Here is a 17884-nt window from a genome sequence, read left to right as displayed (position 1 = left end):
AAAATGTTTGTGGCAACCCTTTTTGTAGTGGCAAGAAACTGGAAACTGAGTGAATGCCCATCAGTTGGGGAATGGCTGAATAAGTTATGGTTTATGAATGTTATGGAATATTATTGTTCTATAAAAAATGACCAGCAGGATGACTTCAGAAAGGCTTGGAGAGACTTACATAAACTGATGCTGAGGGTAATGAGCAGAACCAGTAGATCATTATATACAGCGACAAGAAGATTATATGATGATCAGTTCTGATGGACATGGCTCTCTTCAACAGTGAGGTGATTCAAACCAGTTTCACTTGTTCAGTGATAGAGAGCCATCTACACCCAGAGAGAGAACCCTGGCAACAGAGTGTGGAACACAATATAGCATTCATACTCAGTTATTGTTTGCTTTTTTAGTTTTTTTTCTTTCTTTCTTGATCTGATTTTTCTTGTGAGGCAAGATAACTGTATAAATATGCATACATATATTGGATTTAACATATTTAACATGTATTGGACTACTTGCCAGCTAGGGGAGAGGGTGGGGGGAAGGAGAAACTTTGGAACAAAAGGTTTTGCAAGGGTCAATGTAGAAAAATTGCCTATGCATATGTTTTGTAAATAAAAAGCTTTGTAAATAAAAAGCTTTAATAAAAAAATAACTCTTTCCAGCCCTTTCTGAAATCATCCTGCTCTCATTTCTTATAGAATAATAATATTCAATTATATTCATATACCACAACTTATTCAGCCATTCTCCAACTAATGGACATTCACTCCTTTTCAAGTTCCTTGCCACTACAAAAAGGGCTGCTACAAACATTTTTGCACATGTGGGTCCTTTTCCCTTTTTATGATCTCTTTGGTATACAGGTCCAGTAGAGACACTGCTGGATCAAAGGGTATGCACAGTTTGATAGCCCTTTGAGCATAGTTCCAAATAGCTCTCCAAACTGGTTGGATTAGTTCATAACTCCACTAACAACGTATTAGTGTTGCAATTTTCTCACATCCTCTCCAACATTGATCATCATTTTTCCTGTCATCTTAGCCAATTTGCGAAGTGTGAAGTGTACCTCAGTTATCTTAATTTGCATTTCTCTAATCAACAGTGATTTAGATCATTTTTATATGATTAGAAATGGCTTTAATTTCTTCATCTGAAAATTGTCTATTCATATTCTTTGGCCATTTATCAATTGGGGAATAAGTTGTATTTGTATAAATTTTAGTCAATTCTCTATATAGTTTAGAAATGAGGCCTTTATTAGAAACACTGGATGTAATTTTTTCCCCTGGTTTTCTGCTTTTCTTCCAGTTTTGGCTGCATTGGTCTTGTTTGAACAAAATCTTTTTTATATCACTAGAAATGGCTGTAATTTCTTCATCTGAAAATTGTTTATTTATTTCTTTTGACCACTTATCAATTGGGGAATGAATTGTATTCTTATAAATTTAAGTCAATTCTCTATATATTTTAGAAATGAGGCCTTTATTGAAACACTGGATGTAAATCTCCCCCTCCCCAGTTTTCTGCTTTTCTTCCAAACTTGGCTGCATTCGTTTTGTTTGAACAACATCTTTTTAATTTTATAATCAAAAGTATCCATTTTGCATTTCATAATGTTCTCTAGTTCTTCTTTGGCCATACATTACTCCCTTCTCCACAAATCTGAGAGGTAGACTTGTTCAACTAATTTGCTTATAATATTGCTCCTTATGTCTATATCATGAACCATTTGACCCTTATTTTGTTAGAGAGTATTAGTTGTGGGGTTAATGCCATACTGCTTTCCAGTTTTCCCAGCAATTTTTGTCAAATACTGAGTTCTTATCCCAGAAACTGAAATCTTTGGGTTTATCAAACACTTGATCAATATTTTCATTGACTATTGTGTTTTGTGGGCCTAATCTATTCCACTTTATTTCTTAGTCAGTACCAATTTTTTTTTAATTTAATTTTTTATTTACAAAGCATATGCATGGATAAATTTTCCAACATTGACCCTTGCCAAACCTTTTGTTCCAAATTCTTTCCTCTTTCCCCCCACCCTCTCCCCTAGCTGGCAGGTAGTCCAATACATGTTAAATAATTTGAAATACATGTTAAATCTAATATATGTATACATATTTATTGTTATCTTGCTGTACAGAAAACTCAGATCAAGAAGGAAGAAAAAAAAAACTGGGAAAGAAAACAAGATGCAAGCAAATAACAACAAAGAGTGAGAATGCTATGTTGTGTTCCACACCCTGTTCCCACAGGCCTCTGTCTGGGTATAGATGGTTCTTTTCATCACTGAACAAGTGGAGCTGATTTGAATCATCTCAATGTTGAAGAGAGCCATGTCCATCTAAATTGATCATCATAATGTCTTGCTGCCATGTATAATGATCTTCTGGTTCTGCTCATTTCACTTAGCATTAATTCATGTAGTTCTCTCCAAGCCTCTCCAAAATCAGCCTCCTGGTCATTTCTTATATAACAATACTATTCCATAGCATTCATATGCCATAATGTATTCAGCCATTCTCCAGTTGATGGACATACACTCAGTTTCCAGTTTCTTGCCACTACAAAGAGGGCTGCCACAAACATTTTTGCACATGTGGGTCCCTTCCCCTCATTTAAGCTCTCTTTGAGATATAATCCCAGTAAAATTTTCAGTACTGCTAGATCAAAGAGTATGCATTGTAAAGGGCTGAAACTCTTGAGTCAATCAATGCACTGAGGTCAGGACAGCAGAGCACTTGAGGCTAACTACTGATTGGACAATACTCTATGGGCATATGCTTGTAAAATGGCCCTTCCCACTATCCTGTACTGGCTCAATGATGGTGTATAAAGAGGATTATAGGAGGCAATGAGGAGGTAAGATGGGGAGTAAGAGTCATTTTGGCCCTAGACCAAGGAGAAGGACGTTGCAGAGATTCTGCTTCCATCCAATTCAATCCTGGGTCTAAAGACTAAGAATAAAGACAAAGGATTTTTGCTGATCTTGACTCTAGCTGATTCTAAGGTATCCTGGGTGTTAGCGCCGTCACCACAATGCACAGTTTGATAATTTTTTGAGTATAGTTCCAAAATACTCTCTAGAATGGTTGGATCCATTTACAGTTGCACCATAATGTATCAGTGTCCCAGTTTTCCCACAGCCCTTCCAACATTCATCATTATCTTTTCCTGTCATCTTAGCCAATCTGAAAGGTGTGTAGTGGGTATCTCAGAGTAGTCTTAATTTGCATTTCTCTGATCAAAAGTGATTTGGAGCACCTTTTCATTTGGCTAAAAATAGTTTCAATTTCTTCTTTGAAAATTGTCTGTTCAAGGATGTCCATCAGTTGGAGAATGGTTGAGTAAATTGTGGTATATGAATGTTATGGAATATTATTGTTCTGTAAGGAATGACCAGCAGGATGAATACAGAGAGGACTGGCGAGACTTACATGAACTGATGCTGAGTGAAATGAACAGAACCAGGAGATCATTGTATACCTCAACAACGATACTGTTTGAGGATGTATTCTGATGGAAGTGGATCTCTTTGATAAAGAGAGCCTTGATTGATCAAAGATGGACAGAAGTAGCTACACCCAGAGAAAGAACACTGGGAAATGAATATAAACTGCTTGCATTTTTGTTTTTCTTCCCGGGTTATTTATACCTTCTGAATTCAATTCTCCCTGTGCAATAAGAAAACTGTTCGGTTCTGCACACATATATTGTATCTAGAATACACTGCAATCCATTCAACATGTAATGGACTCTTGCCATCTAGGGGAAGGGGTGGAGGGAGGGAGGGGAAAAATCAGAACAGAAGTGAATGCAAGGGATAATACTGTAAAAAATTACCCTGGCATGCGTTCTATCAATAAAAAGTTATTAAAAAAAAAAGAAAAAGAAAATTGTCTGTTCATATCCTTTGACCATTTATCAATTGAAGAATGGCTTGAACTATTATAAATTTGAGTCAATTTTCTATATATTTTAGAAATGAGGCTTTTATCAGATTCCTTGGATGTAAAAATGTTCCCCCAGTTTATTGCTTTCCTTCTAACCATGTCTGCATTACTTTTGTTTGTACAGAAATTTTTAAACTTAATATAATCAAAATTATCTATTTTGTGATCAATAATGATCTCTAGTTCTTTGGCCACAAATTCCTTCTTCCTCCACAGTCTGAGAGGTAAACTATGCTATATTCTTCTAATTTGTTTATAATATCATTCTTTATGCCTAGATTATGAACCCATTTCAATCTTATCTTGGTATATGGTGTTAGGTGTGGATCTATGCCTTCTTTCTGCCATACTAATTTCCAGTTTTCCCAGTGGTTTTTGTCAAATAGTGAATTCTTATCCCCAAAGCTGGAGCCTTTGGGTTTGTCAAATACTAAATTGCTATAGTTATTGACTATTTTGTTCTGTGAACCTAACCTATTCAACTGATCAACTTCTCTATTTCTTACCTAGTAGCAAGTGTTTTTGATGACTGCTGCTTTATAATATAGTTTAGATCTGGTATAGCTAGATCACCTTCATTTGCTTTTCTCTTCATTAATTGCTTTGAAATTCTTGACTTTTTATTCTTCCAGATGAATTTTGTTATTTTTTCTATGTCATTAAAATACTTTTTTGGGAGTCTGATTAGTATCACACTGAATAAATAGATTAGGTAGCATTGTCATCTTTATTATATTTGCTCCACCTATCCAAGAGCACTTAATATTTTTCCAATTGTTTAGCTCTGATTTTATTTGTGTGGAAAGTGTTTTGAAGTTTTGCTCATATAGTTCCTGACTTTCTCTTGACAGATAGATTCCCAAATATTTTATACTATTACAAGTTATTTTAAATGGAATTTCTCTTTGTATCTCTTGCTGTTGGATTTTGTTAGTGATGTATAAAAATGCTGATATTTTATGTGGATTTATTTTGTATCCTGCAACTTTGCTTAAAGTTATGGATTATTTGTAATAGTTTTTTAGTTGATTCTCTAAGTATACCATCATATCATTTGCAAAGAGTGATAATTTGGTTTCCTCATTGCCTACTCTAATTCCCCTAATCTCTTTTTTTTCTCTTATTGCCAAAGCTAGCATTTCTAATACAATATTGAATAGTAATGGTGATAGTGGGCCATCTTGTTTCACTCCTGATCTTATTGGGAATAGTTCTAGTTTATTCCCATTACATATGATGCTTGCTGATGATTTTAAATAGATGCTGCTGACTTTTAAGGAAAAGTCCATTTATTCCTACACGCTAGCATTTTTATTAGGAATGGGTGTTGGATTTTATCAAATGCTTTTTCTGCATCTATTGAGATAATCATATGGATTTTGTTAATTTGGTTATTGATATAGTCAATTGTGTTAATAGTTTTCCTAATATTGAACTATCCCTATATCCCTGGTATAAATCTTTCTTGGTCAAAGTGTATTATCCTGGGGATTATTTTTTGTAATCTCTTTGCTAATATTTTATTTAAGATTTTTGCATCAATATTCATTAGGCAGATTGGTCTATAATTTTCTTTCTCTGTATTTTTGTCCTACCTGCTTTAGGTATCAGTATCATGTCTGTGTCATAAAAGGAATTTGGTAAGAGTCCTTCATTCCTTATTTTTTCAAATAGTTTATATAGTATTGGAGCTAATTGTCCTTTAAATGTTTGGTAGAATTTACATGTAAATCAATATAGTCCTGGGAATTTTTTCCTAGGGAGTTGATTAATAGCTTGTTCTATTTCTTCTTCTAAAATGGGATTATTTAAGTAATTTATTTCCTCTTTGGTTAATCTGGGCTGTTATGGGCCAGAACTTGAAACAAGGTGCTAAGTCAGTGGAATTGATAGAGACAATAGCTATCTAATTTAGCATGGTGCTTAACAGTTCTCTAGTTCAGTACATGTACTTACTACTTACTATAGTTCTACAAGACTCATACCTTTGATAAGAGAACATATATAAGGTAGGAGCCTCAGCTATGATTCAGTTGGGGAGATTCAGAAGCCAAAGAAGGCAGGTGGGAGCTCAAGCTCTTGGAACCAAGGCCAGACTGAAAAGCTCTCCAGAAAGCTGCCCAGCCCCAGGAAGGAGATAATAAAGGATTTGGACTATAAGAAAGCTAACTGGAGCAGGAAAGGAGACAAGACTTAGAAAGAGACAATAAAGGATTTGGACCTTAATCCCTGACTACACTTGTGGTGATTACTGAACTGAAATGAAGGTTGCTCCCAGAAGCCCCCCAAGAATCCTGCTCCCAGAGAATATTACACTGGGAAATCTATATTTTTGTAGGTATTCCTCCATTTCACTTAGGTTGTCAAATTTATTGGCATAAAGTTGAGTAAAGTAACTCCTAATAATTGCTCTAATTTCCTTTTCATTGGTGAATAGTTCTCCCTTTTCCTTTTTGAGACTAATGATTTGATTTTCCTCTTTTCTTTTTCTAATCAAATTGACTAAAGGTTTATCTATTTTGTTGTTTTTTTCATAAAAGCAACTCTTAGTTTTATTTATTAATTCAATAGTTTTTTTTTTTTAAGTTTCAATTTAATTGAGCTCTCCTTTTATTTTTAGAATTTCATGTTTGGTATTTGGTTGGGGGTAAACAATACCCCCCCCCCCAAACAAATTAGGTAATTTGTTCTTTTTCTCAATTGGGCTTTGCTTTATTGCAATTGCAAGCCCAATTTATTGATCTTCTCTTTCTCTATTTTATGCAAATAAGCATCTAGAGATATAAAATTTCCCCTTATTACTGCTTTGACTGCATCCCACAAATTTTGGTATGTTGTCTCATTATTGTCATTCTTTTGGATGAAATTATTGATTATGTCTATGATTTCCTGTTTAACCCATTCATTCTTTAGAATGAGATTATTTCGTTTCCAGTTTCTTTTTGGTCTATTGTCCCCTGGCCTTTTATTGAATGTAATTTTTATGGCATTGTGATCTGGAAAAAAAATGCATTTACTATTTCTGCCTCTCTGCAATTTTGAGGTCTTTATGTCCTAATATGTGGTCAATTTTTGTATAGGTTCCATTAACTGCCGAGAAGAAAGTGTACTTCTTTCTGTCTCCATTCAATTTTCTCCAAAGAGTTATCATATCTAATTTTTCTAGTATTCTACTTACTTCTTTAACTTCTTTCTTATTTATTTTGTGGTTTGATTTATCTAGTTCTGAGAGAGCAAGGTTGAGATCTCCCACTATTATAATTTTGCTGTCTATTTCCTCTTGCAACTCTCTTAACTTCCCCTTTAGGAATTTAGATGCTACACCACTTGGTACATATATGTTTTATATTGATATTGCTTCATTATCTATGGTACCCTTTAGTAAGATACAGTTTTCTTTCTTATCTCCTTTAATTAGATCAATTTTTACTTTTGCTTGAGATCAGGATGACTAGCCCTGTTTTTCTTTTTGTTTGTTTGTTTTTGTTTTTGTTTTTGTTTTACTTCACCTGAAGCATAATAGATTCTGCTCTAGCCTTTTACCTTTACTCTGTATGTATCAGTCAGTTTAAAATGTGTTTCTTGTAAACAGCATATTGTAGGATTCAGTCTACTATCTTCTTATATTTTATGGGACAGTTCACCCCATTCACATTTACAGTTAACACTACTAATTCTGTATTTCCTGTCATCTTATTAATCCCAGATTATACTTTTCTCTTTCCTTTTCCCCTTTCCCTCCTCCCCAGTATTTTACTTATGAGCACTACTTACCTCAAGCAGTTTTCCCCCTTTAGAGATCCTCCCCCTTTCTTATACCTTTCCCCGACTATTTCTGTTTTCCCTTCTATTTAGCCTACCTCTTTCCTTTTCCTCTCCCACTTTTGTATAAGGTGAGAGATGTTTCTCGGTGAAACCAAATATATCTAATATTCTTTCTTTGAGCCAAATCTGATGAGAGTAAGATTCACACAATATTTCTCACTCTCCCTTATTTCCCTTATTTATGAAAGGTTTTCTTTGCCTCTTCCTGAGATGTAATTTCCCTCTTTTTACCTCCACTTTCCCCTTTTTTTCTGTTATAATGCCCTTTCCACCATATATGTACGGCATCTGCTGTAGTCAACTTTTCAACCAGATATCTTAGGAACCCCTTTCCACCATATATGTACAGCATCTGCTGTAGTCAACTTTTTTTTTAAATTTTAATTTAATTTTATTTAATAATAACTTTGTATTGACAGAATCCATGCCAGGGTAATTTTTTCAACATTATCCCTTGCACTCGCTTATGTTTCAATTCTTCCCCTCCCTCCCTCCACCTCTCCCCACCCCCCCAAGATGGCAAGCAGTCCTATATATGTTAAATATGTTGCAGTATATCCTAGATACAATTGTAGTCAACTTCTTAACCAAGATATCTTAGGAACAGTTGTCTATCTGATGTTATGATCTTCAGACTCCCTTTGATATTCAAGATAAGGTTACCTGTACATTTCATCATTGGTAGTACTGTTCTTCTGAGATATGATAGGTGAGTCCAGCACTCTACTCCTGGCTGCAGTGGGAGTGGTGACTTCAAAGGGACCTTTTTTTACCGTAACACCAGGCAGTGTTTTCAGAAATGGTGTTTTCAGTAGGCTGTTACTTGCTTGGTTTGAGGGCTGAGCCTCAATCGAGACTTCTAAAGAACAAAATTGTGAGATAAGTTGGTAAGTTTCTGAAATTTTCTCAAACAACAAATACAGTATTGTAATTGGAAGTCTTTAGCTTCTATGCTTCCTACCTATGGGATACAGTTATATTAGGTATCTTGTTACTATCTGATAAGAATTGAGCTTATAAGAACCAAATGATTTGGATGTAAGGTTGAGCAGGGCTAAAGGAAGGATTTTGGCCTCAAGATACCTTTCTTGCTTCAGAGCAAGGGAGATGATTGGGGAATGATAAGTACAATGGAGGTGCTGAGTAACTGGCCAGGATGAAAGCAGCTTACCTAATGAACCCCTATGAAGTGGGTACCTCTCTCATCATGTATCTCTTTAGGAATCCTCTCCCTCCCAACAATGGAATGATTTTTTTTCTAAGAGGATTTTTACTACTTTAGAGGCTATGGCAGTGGGACCAGGGAACACTTTCAGTTACTGGGAAAACATATAGATCATAACTAAAGCATGTATGGAATCATGGGCAGGTAGCAATTGAATTAAGTTGATCTGCTAAATTTCAGAGGATGCATCTGGGAGAGGAAACTGCCCAACTGCTGGCTTCAGAGGTTTAGGAGTTGTTGGGGAGAGAGGGGGGACATATCTCATAGGCAGTGATAGCACCCCTTCAAAAAACTCCACCCTCAGAATTTTTGTACTAGCTCCACCAACTTGTCAGGTTTTCAAATGACTGAAAGTGTTCCATCAAAGGGAGGGATAATTTCTTGGAAAGCACTATCAGTCATCTTGGGCCAATCCAGAGTCCCCAAGTCTTATCAGGTTTACTTCCCTCTTTTTAAAGTTTTTCTTGCTTTGAGATAAGCATTCTTTTCTGGTCAGTAGCTATCTCTTCTTCCCTTAGGCTAGACTTAAACAGGCTTTTAAGAAAAACTAGGATAGTACCTATGGAGCAAAGTGAAAGTTTCATAGGGGCTTAGGCTAAAAAAAACCTGCACTCTCAGAAAGTAGGAACATTATAACCTCCCCCTCAGAGGTTATTGATTGCCAGTCTTGCCTAATCCCAGGCCTTCAGAAATCCCTGGTCACTGCCTCTTCCAACAGTGGTTCTTTACTGTTTACCTAATCCTGGGTCTTCAGAGATCTCTGGCCACTGCCTTTTTGAGCAGTGTTTCTCATGTCCAACAGAGCACCCAGACACATTGGCTTGCGAGCTCAGGTCTTTATTATACATGATCACATCTTACACTTCTCCTGCATTCTCAATGAACTCCCACTGAATTCCCCCTTCTTCCTGGTCCCCACTCCTTATATTGGGTCTATTAGGTTACATGCACAGCTAATAAGAGAAGGAGACATCTCCCCTTGATGATGTGTCCTCTGTGCAACCAGAGCTTCCACCTACTAGCTGCAGAGATCACATCTGGGTGCCTCAGACATCAAAACCTCTTTACTTCCTCATTATATTATATAGGTCCAGGTTCCTCTCTGGACCCTTACAGGATATGAAGCTGAGGTTTTAGTTGCTTGGTCAGCCAAATCCTTTCCAGGGGCATAAGTGCTGTTTTCCTGACTATGCCCTGGAATTTTAATTACTGATAATAACTTGACCTAATTGTGGGATTTCTGAGTCAAATTATTGACTCTAGCCATTTATCCAGGAGCTATCATTGTTTCAATGGATCCATCTATCTTTCTATGCAGAATCTTTTCATCTCACAATATAGTATTTAAAAAATTTTTTTGTTGTTTGCTTGCGTTTTTTTCTTTCTCATTTTTTTTCCTTTTTGATTTGGTTTTTCTTGTGTAGCATGATAATTGTGAAAATATGTATAGAAGAATTACACATGTTTAACATATATTGGATTTTTTGCCATAGGGAGGGAAGGGAGGGAAAAATTTTGAAAGACAAGATTTTGCAAGGATGAATGTAGAAAATTATCTATGTATATGTTTTAAAATAAAAAGCTTTAATAAAAAATGCTTTTGCTAAAAAAAAAAAAAAGAATCTCTTCATCCCTCCCTCTCTCTCCCCATCTCTTTCTCATATCTATCTTCTATCTTCCATCCACCTATTTATCTACTTATCTCTCTACCTCTTCTGACAATCATTATTCCTTTTGGAGAAAGGAATGTTTTCCTAGTTGACTTCACAAACTCGTGATGATAAGAAATCTCATTTAGATTGGCTTTCTGTGAATTTGACAGGTTAGTGATTGGTAGTAGAAATATAACCAGGAACTTCTGTGTGTCTGGGGGCAAGAACCCCAAACTGAACCTAAGTCAAATCCACCTTTAGTTAAGTGGGGAAGTGGCTGGGAGCAAGATGGAAGGATGGGGACAAAGGAAGTTCTCCTCTGCCTTCCATCTGCCATTTCCCTAGATGCACTGAATGAGTGTATGTTTTAGGTATGAGCTCTCTGGTTGCTACAAAGATAAAGAATTCCTATTCTGGTCAGAGCCTCTAAATTCACTGCCCTGGGGCAAAGTCCCCACTGCTCCACCCTCTTTGTGTTTCTGCTTACCTTTGTCTTGGGTATTTTTCTTTCTATACCTCAAAATGAGGATAATTATGATAATGACGAAGAAAAAGAAGAAGATGCTGCTGAAGGCAAGATTGCTGAAAAAGTACATGTTTTGATGGTGACTGTCCTGTGAGCACCGTGCATCAGTGATGGCAGTACCAGGTCTTTCTTCATATAGACCCTGGGCAGTACAACTAGGAAGACAGATGAGAACATGTGTCACTGAACATGAATTCATTCCTATCAGCCCATGACTGAATGATCCATTTCGTATCTCCCTGCCCCCCCACTCACAGGCAGCCATAGGGCTCAGCAATCCAAAAAGCTTCCAGAGAGAGAGAGGCAGAGTACCCCAAATAGAGGGAGAGAAGTAGATGAAGACAGATGGGGTCCCCCCTTCCCAAATATGTTATATACACAAAAAACCTCAGAGGGAGGGCATCCATGCTGGAATGGCTAGAAAGACAGTGTATCCAGAGTCAGGATCCCAAAAAGATTTAGACAAATTAGAACCATGAAATCATGTTACTTTTTTGGTTTATTTTGGGGGGAAGAACTGCAATTTTTTCAGTCTAGGGAATTCCCTTCTATAGAAATACTTTCCTCTGATGCAGGAATTGTCAAGAATTGAGAACTTGTTGGCTAGGGCACTGAGAGGGTGTGATGTGCTTCTGAGACAGAGTTTATAATGTTTAAGATACCAAACTCTGGGCCTCCTGACCCCACAGCAAGTCCTGTATGTCCCACTGTCTAACCTAACAGAAAGATCAAAATGACTAGGAATGTAGAATCAATGCTTTACAGTTGGGCTAAAAAATCGATTCAAAGTCATAGAAGCAGTGATTTCTAGATCTGGGGAAACCAATGGACAGAACCTTGGATCTAGAAGCTCAAATGGGAGTTCAAATCTTAGTTCAGACATTTCCAAATGTAGAACCTTAAGCATTTAACCCCTGATTGCCTCAGTTTTCTCATCTGTAGAATGAGGTTAATAGCATTCACTTCTTGGTGGAGCATCAAATGAGACAATACTTAGAAAGTGCTATATAATGGCTAGCTCTTATTGTTATTGTAGTTCCTCTCTCAATGATCATTGGTATGAAACACTATCCTTATTGGTCGATATGGATGTCATTCCCTGTGGACATCAGCCAGGCAAAGTTGGGGGAAAACTCCAGCCTTTTCAGGACTCTTCAAGCATCATATTGCTTTTGGCTTCTGGCTTCCAGAGGGAGGATGGAAGAGGCCAACCCCACTTCTAATTCTAGAAGGAAAAGACTCTGGAAAGGCATGGAAGGGACCAGAAGCCTCCATGGTATCCTCCTCCTCAGCTTGTTACACTTTCTCTTTCAGGAGAGCTAGAACTTTCTCTTGGTTGAGTTATCTCACTGCCTGGGAAACCTCTTTCCTTTGTATTATCTGGCATATAATCTCCAATGTATTTCTTTTCTGATATCTCTTTTGCCACACTTTGGATAAGTGAGTTTCTTTGCTTTTTGTAATGTGTGTTTATTGTGACAAAAGGGATAGAGTGGTAATAGGTGGGAAGCTTTGAATAGAAAATCTGGGGTTTCCCTTCCTCATCCAAAATAATAATAAAAAAAAGTAATCATAAATTAGATTGATCCTAGTCACATCTTTCAGACTAAAAATATGTAAAAGAATAAACAGTTATAATTCTAGCCTGGAACCCCATTTCTCTGAGAAGAACAAAGTTGTCTCAGGTTTTAACTTCCTACTTCTTCTCTGCCACATTAAAATCTTCCTTGGAAAAGGGCAGGTGGGAGAAAAGACTGAAGATGTCTCATCTTCCTCCCTTTCAATCACACAGCAGCCCACACTATAAGTATACCATAGCCATATGGAGAAGTTTCTTAATCTCTGTCTCTGTCTGTCTGTCTCTGTTTCTCTTCTTCTCCCCACTTCTTTCAATCTATCTCTCTCCACTTGGGGTCTCTAAAACTACTATAATATCATTACTATTAAGGTTTTCCTTCTCCTTGAAAAATGACAAAGTGTTCACAAGTTAATTTTAACCAATCATACTCCCTAAACACATACTATTTAAGGGAGTAGAATTATTATTCTAATCTGCTACTTTCTCCCCCAATGATACTTTCAGCAATAATTATTTTTATTTAATTATTAATAAATAATAATAATAATTATTGTTTAGTCATTTCCATCTGTCCAAGTTTTGATACCCTGTTTAGGGTTTTCTTGGCAGAAAAGCTGGAGTGGTTTGCCATTCCTTCTCCAACTAGGTTTATAGATGAGGAAACTGAGGCAAGCAGGATGAAGCAATTTGCCAGAACATTGTGGCTTTAGAATGAAGGAAATCCTGTGATACTGTCTCATGGCCATGTATATGTTATTGGTCAGCTTACAAAGGAAGAGTTCAAGTTCCTTGGATAGCTGAAGAGCTTCCACAAGAGGGCACTGTAGGCTCATAGATTCTGAACTGGAAGTGATGTCAGGGGTCCTTTGGTGGGGTCCCTCACTTATAGATAAGGAAAAACAACCATAGAAACTACTGATAACAATAGCTAGTATTTATGTAGCATCTCCCATGGGCCAGCACTTTTAAAGTAACATCTCACTGGCCCACAACAGGTACAGAGCATCCATGCTATTGTAACCCAGATTCTCTAGACTCCAAAGCCCTTTCCATGGTACTGGGGCAGCCAGGGCAACAAACCATGCATGGGAGGGGCTACTGAAGGACATTCTGGAGAGGCCAAAAGGTTGGGTCAAGTACTTGAAGAAATGGGAAGTAGGAGAGAAGCAAACTCATTCATCTTGGCCCCAGAGGGTAGAACCTGGAGTGTTGGAGAGAATGTAAGAGAAGCAGATTATAATTCAGTTTAGGGGGAAAAAATTTAACAATGGAGGCTATCCAAGAGAAGGAAGACAAGAAGGAAGTATAGACAAGCACAACAGCATTGAAAACTACATGCTGAATTTCTTTTAAATCTACAAGTACATGCAAGCTGCATAGAAGAGAAGTTCATAGTGTCCCATAAATTTGGAGGGGTGCTGGAATTAACATGAACCCTAAAGCATTTGTTAAATTTCCAGAGTGAGCACACATGCCTCAGAAATGGGCAAATCCTACCAATTAGGGCTTGATTTGTTATTTTGTTGCATGACTTGACTTAAGAAAATGCTGATGATGCAGAATAAACTTAAAAGTGTGTCCAGTGTATATTTCTTTCCCAGAGATCCAGTTGTTACTTACCTGCACACACCCAAGGATATTTTTGATTTTTATTGTTCTATTCTATTCTGTGTATGGACACTTTTACTTTATTTGGAGTTCATTTACTTCACAATTTTTGTTCAAATTATTATAAATGAACAACACTGCCAAGTCCCAGAGGACATGCTATACCTACTTGGTCCATGGCAAACAGAAGTTCAGGGTCCCATTCGTGGAAAATGTCCCTGCCTGGCATTTTTCACAGATGGTGTTGCTTCTCTCTGTGCCTGAAAGAGAAGGAGGATGAGATATGTGATGCTCAGCATAGTAATAAGAACAAAACATTTTTGTTAGAACAGCGTTCCTGGATTAGTCAGTCCTTTTCCTGGAAGCTCTCTGTCAGAACAAAGAGTATTGAGAACAATTCTATGAAACACTCCCACCCCCCTACCTGTGGGGAAAAAAATATATATATTTTGTTTTTGTCTCATTTCTATTACCCAACATTTCTTTGGTTTAAAAACCAACTCTTTAGAGCAAAAAAAAAAATGAAAATGGCAATTTTAATGTCTTTTATGTGTAGACAACATTACTAAAAGTTTCCCCATCAATTTCACAAAACTAAGCAACTAACAAAACAATAAATTAAGCTCTGATTTATTGTTTCATTATTTTTGAAGTGCTAATGCTCACATTCAAAATTTAACAATAGCTCTTGGGAGAAGAGTTCTGACTGATTCCACCATGCCTCTGATGACCTTATCTTAGACAGTGAGTCATCTCTTATAATATATAATCTTTAAAAAAAAAAAAAGTTCCACAAACTAAGCAGCAAATCAAAAAAGTGTAACATTATTTGTAGTATTCCATACCCATAACCCCGCCACTTCTTCATAGAAGCTGGAGATTAAGGATAAAATAGAGTATTGAAGTGTCTCATTGGATAGAGAACTGGGCTTGGAATCAAGAAGATTTTAGCTCAATCCTGAGCAAATCACTTAACCTCTGCTTACCTGTTTTTGCTGTTATAAAAGGGGGATAATGAGAGCATCTACGTACCAGATAATAAATCTGGCAATAATCGATGCTTGTTTACTTATTATTTAAGTAATAATATTTATAACTTTTCTACTAACAGGACCCTGACTTTAGAGGAATGAGGGACCTAAGAGATTATTGAGTCCAACTGTCTCATTTGACAGGAGAGAAAACTGACACCCAAAAAGTCAAGTAAGTGACCATACTTGAGTACTCCATCAATATTTGAAAGATCTTCAATTCTGGCAGCTTGCTTCCTCTCTGTACAAATGCAGATTGTCATCCCCTTCAATTTAAGCAGATGGCCTTTTAGAGTTGTCTCTGAAACATCCATCCTTTGAAACCTCTAAAGGACTGAGTTCCTCTGTACTTAACTTGGCTGACTTCTAGAAAGCCAGATTTTGGTCCTATTTTAGAAGCCTCCAACTAAGTATATTTTGCTAGAAATTGAATCCTTTGTGGATCACCTTCAGGAACCCAGGAGAGTATTATAAACCAATAAGTGGAGCAGTGAAGAAATTGCCAATCAGATCTATGGATAGACAAAGAGTTTATGGCCAAATAACAAAGAGGGATGATCAAAGAAGATAAAATGGTTAGTGTTTATTGTATAAAATCTAAAAGATTTTGCACAAACAGAACCAATGCAGCTAAAATTAGAGGGGAAGATGAAAGGAAAACTTGCCTATGGATTTCAGTTCTTACTGAAATTTAATTATATGTAGTATGTTTTTCAGGCAGGTTGGAGACTGTCCTACACATGTTAGATTACAGGAGTAGGTTTTAAGTTTTCATAATTCATGTCTGCATTTCCTTCAATTGCAATAAACAGTAACTTGGTTGCTACATTGTGTGTGTGTGTGTGTGTGTGTGTGTGTGTGTGTGTGTGTGTGAGAGAGAGAGAGAGAGAGAGAGAGAGAGAGAGAGAGAGAGAGAGAGAGAGAGAATAGGATATTTTGCATCTGAAGTACTGTGAATAAAAAGTTGTCAAATCCATTCCTAGCAGTGGACACTAAATTGAGTTGCAGAATACATAATCTTCCTGCTTCCTCTTATTAGGGTTTGAGTTTTTGGTGAATTCTAAGGCATCCAACCAAGTCTTTAAGTAGTAATCCATATTGCATATAAAAATGTCAAGTTTTAAAGACTATGTTGTAATTTGTTTTTTTAAGTCCTGAAGTGAGAAATTGTTATGCTCAAGTGCAATAATATCTCTATAAAGGTATATTTCACTCTTTCTATTTGAAGGCAGTGATATGTAAAGCACAACATTTTTTCTTTTTTTATTTATTTTTATGAAAGCTTTTTATTTTCAAAACATATGCATGGTAATTTAACACCACTGATCCTTGCACAGCCTGTGTTACAAATTTTCTCCTTTCCCTTACCCCCTCCCTAGATGGCAAGCAATCCAATATATTTCATACATATTAAAATATGTTAAATACAATATATGTAAACATATTTATATAATTCTCTTGCTGCACAAGAAAAATCAGATCAAAAAGGAAAGAAAATGAGTAAGAAAAAAATGTAAGCAAACAATAACAAACAATTGTGAGAATGTTATGTTGTCATTCCTATTCAGTTCCCACAGTCCTCTTCCTGGGTGCAGATGGCTCTTTTCATCACAAGATCATTGGAACTGACCTGAGTCATCTCATTGTTGGAAAGAGCTACATCAGCCAGAATTAATCACTGTATAATCTTGCTGTTACCATATATAAAAATCTCCTGGTTCTGCCCACTTCACTCAGCATCAGTTCATGTAAGTCTCCCCAGGCCTCTTTAAAATCATCCTGCTGGTCATTTCTTATAGAACAATAATATTCCATAACATTCATGTGGTGTTCTCTTCTTTAATATAATATAAGATGATTCTCTCTGGGAGCTGGTTTCTTGGGGAGGTTTTCTGGAGGTAGCCTTCATTTCAGTTAAAAGTAAAAATTACTCCAAATGCAGCCCGGTGATAAAAGTTCAGATCTTTTATTGCTTCCTCCAAAATAGCCTGGTTAGTTTTCTTGGTGGCCTATCTCTCTGCTTGGTTCCAAAAGCTCCCTCCAAATGTCTCCAAATCCAAAGGTTTGTCCTTCAGCCTCCAGCCAGCACAAAGGTGGAAAATGGAATGGATCTGTCTCCTCTAGCTCAATTCTGAATGTCTCCAGCCAGCACCAAGGTGAAAGTTGGAATGAATCTCTTGTCTCCTTGCCTGGGGCTGGGCAGCTTTCTGGAGAGCTTTCAGACCAGCCTTAGTCTCAGTGGGGGAAGAGCAGGAGCTCAGCCACCACAGTGGTGTGAGATGAAGTGAATGAATCTGGCTGTGCCTCCGAGAGAGAGCTTCTCTCTGAACTCACTTGACTGGCTCACTGAAGCTCTATTTATGCTCCTTCTCCGAGAGTGGGATTGTGGGATCTGAGAGTGGGATTATGGGTTTCTTCTCAGAGTGCTCTCTGGCCCTAAGAACTTCTTGCTTATATGAGCTCTCTAAAGATGTGAACACAAGCATTGTTT

The 17884-nt window shown here is 36.9% G+C and overlaps 2 protein-coding genes across 6 annotated transcripts in view; one reads left to right on the top strand and one right to left on the bottom strand.

Moving 5' to 3' along the window:
- LOC127555970 (tumor necrosis factor receptor superfamily member 14-like) overlaps positions 1-17884 on the bottom strand; it is a 659215-nt gene that overhangs the window by 2194 nt on the left and 639137 nt on the right. For both annotated transcript variants that reach the window (XM_051988753.1, XM_051988752.1), the window contains 3 exons: positions 14532-14622; positions 11137-11330; positions 8436-8631 (listed from right to left, as the gene is read on the bottom strand). In XM_051988753.1, the coding sequence (XP_051844713.1) occupies positions 8436-8631; positions 11137-11330; positions 14532-14622 (481 nt within the window). The remainder of the gene's footprint in view (positions 1-8435; positions 8632-11136; positions 11331-14531; positions 14623-17884) is intronic.
- Positions 1-17884, top strand: part of PRXL2B (peroxiredoxin like 2B) — a 235211-nt gene that overhangs the window by 12670 nt on the left and 204657 nt on the right. The gene's annotated exons all lie outside the window — the stretch shown is intronic.

This window comes from Antechinus flavipes, chromosome 3 (assembly GCF_016432865.1).
Source record: "Antechinus flavipes isolate AdamAnt ecotype Samford, QLD, Australia chromosome 3, AdamAnt_v2, whole genome shotgun sequence".
NCBI lineage: Eukaryota > Metazoa > Chordata > Mammalia > Dasyuromorphia > Dasyuridae > Antechinus > Antechinus flavipes.
The sequence above is the reverse complement of the archived record's forward strand: the minus strand, read 5'-3'. Positions and strand labels throughout refer to the sequence as shown.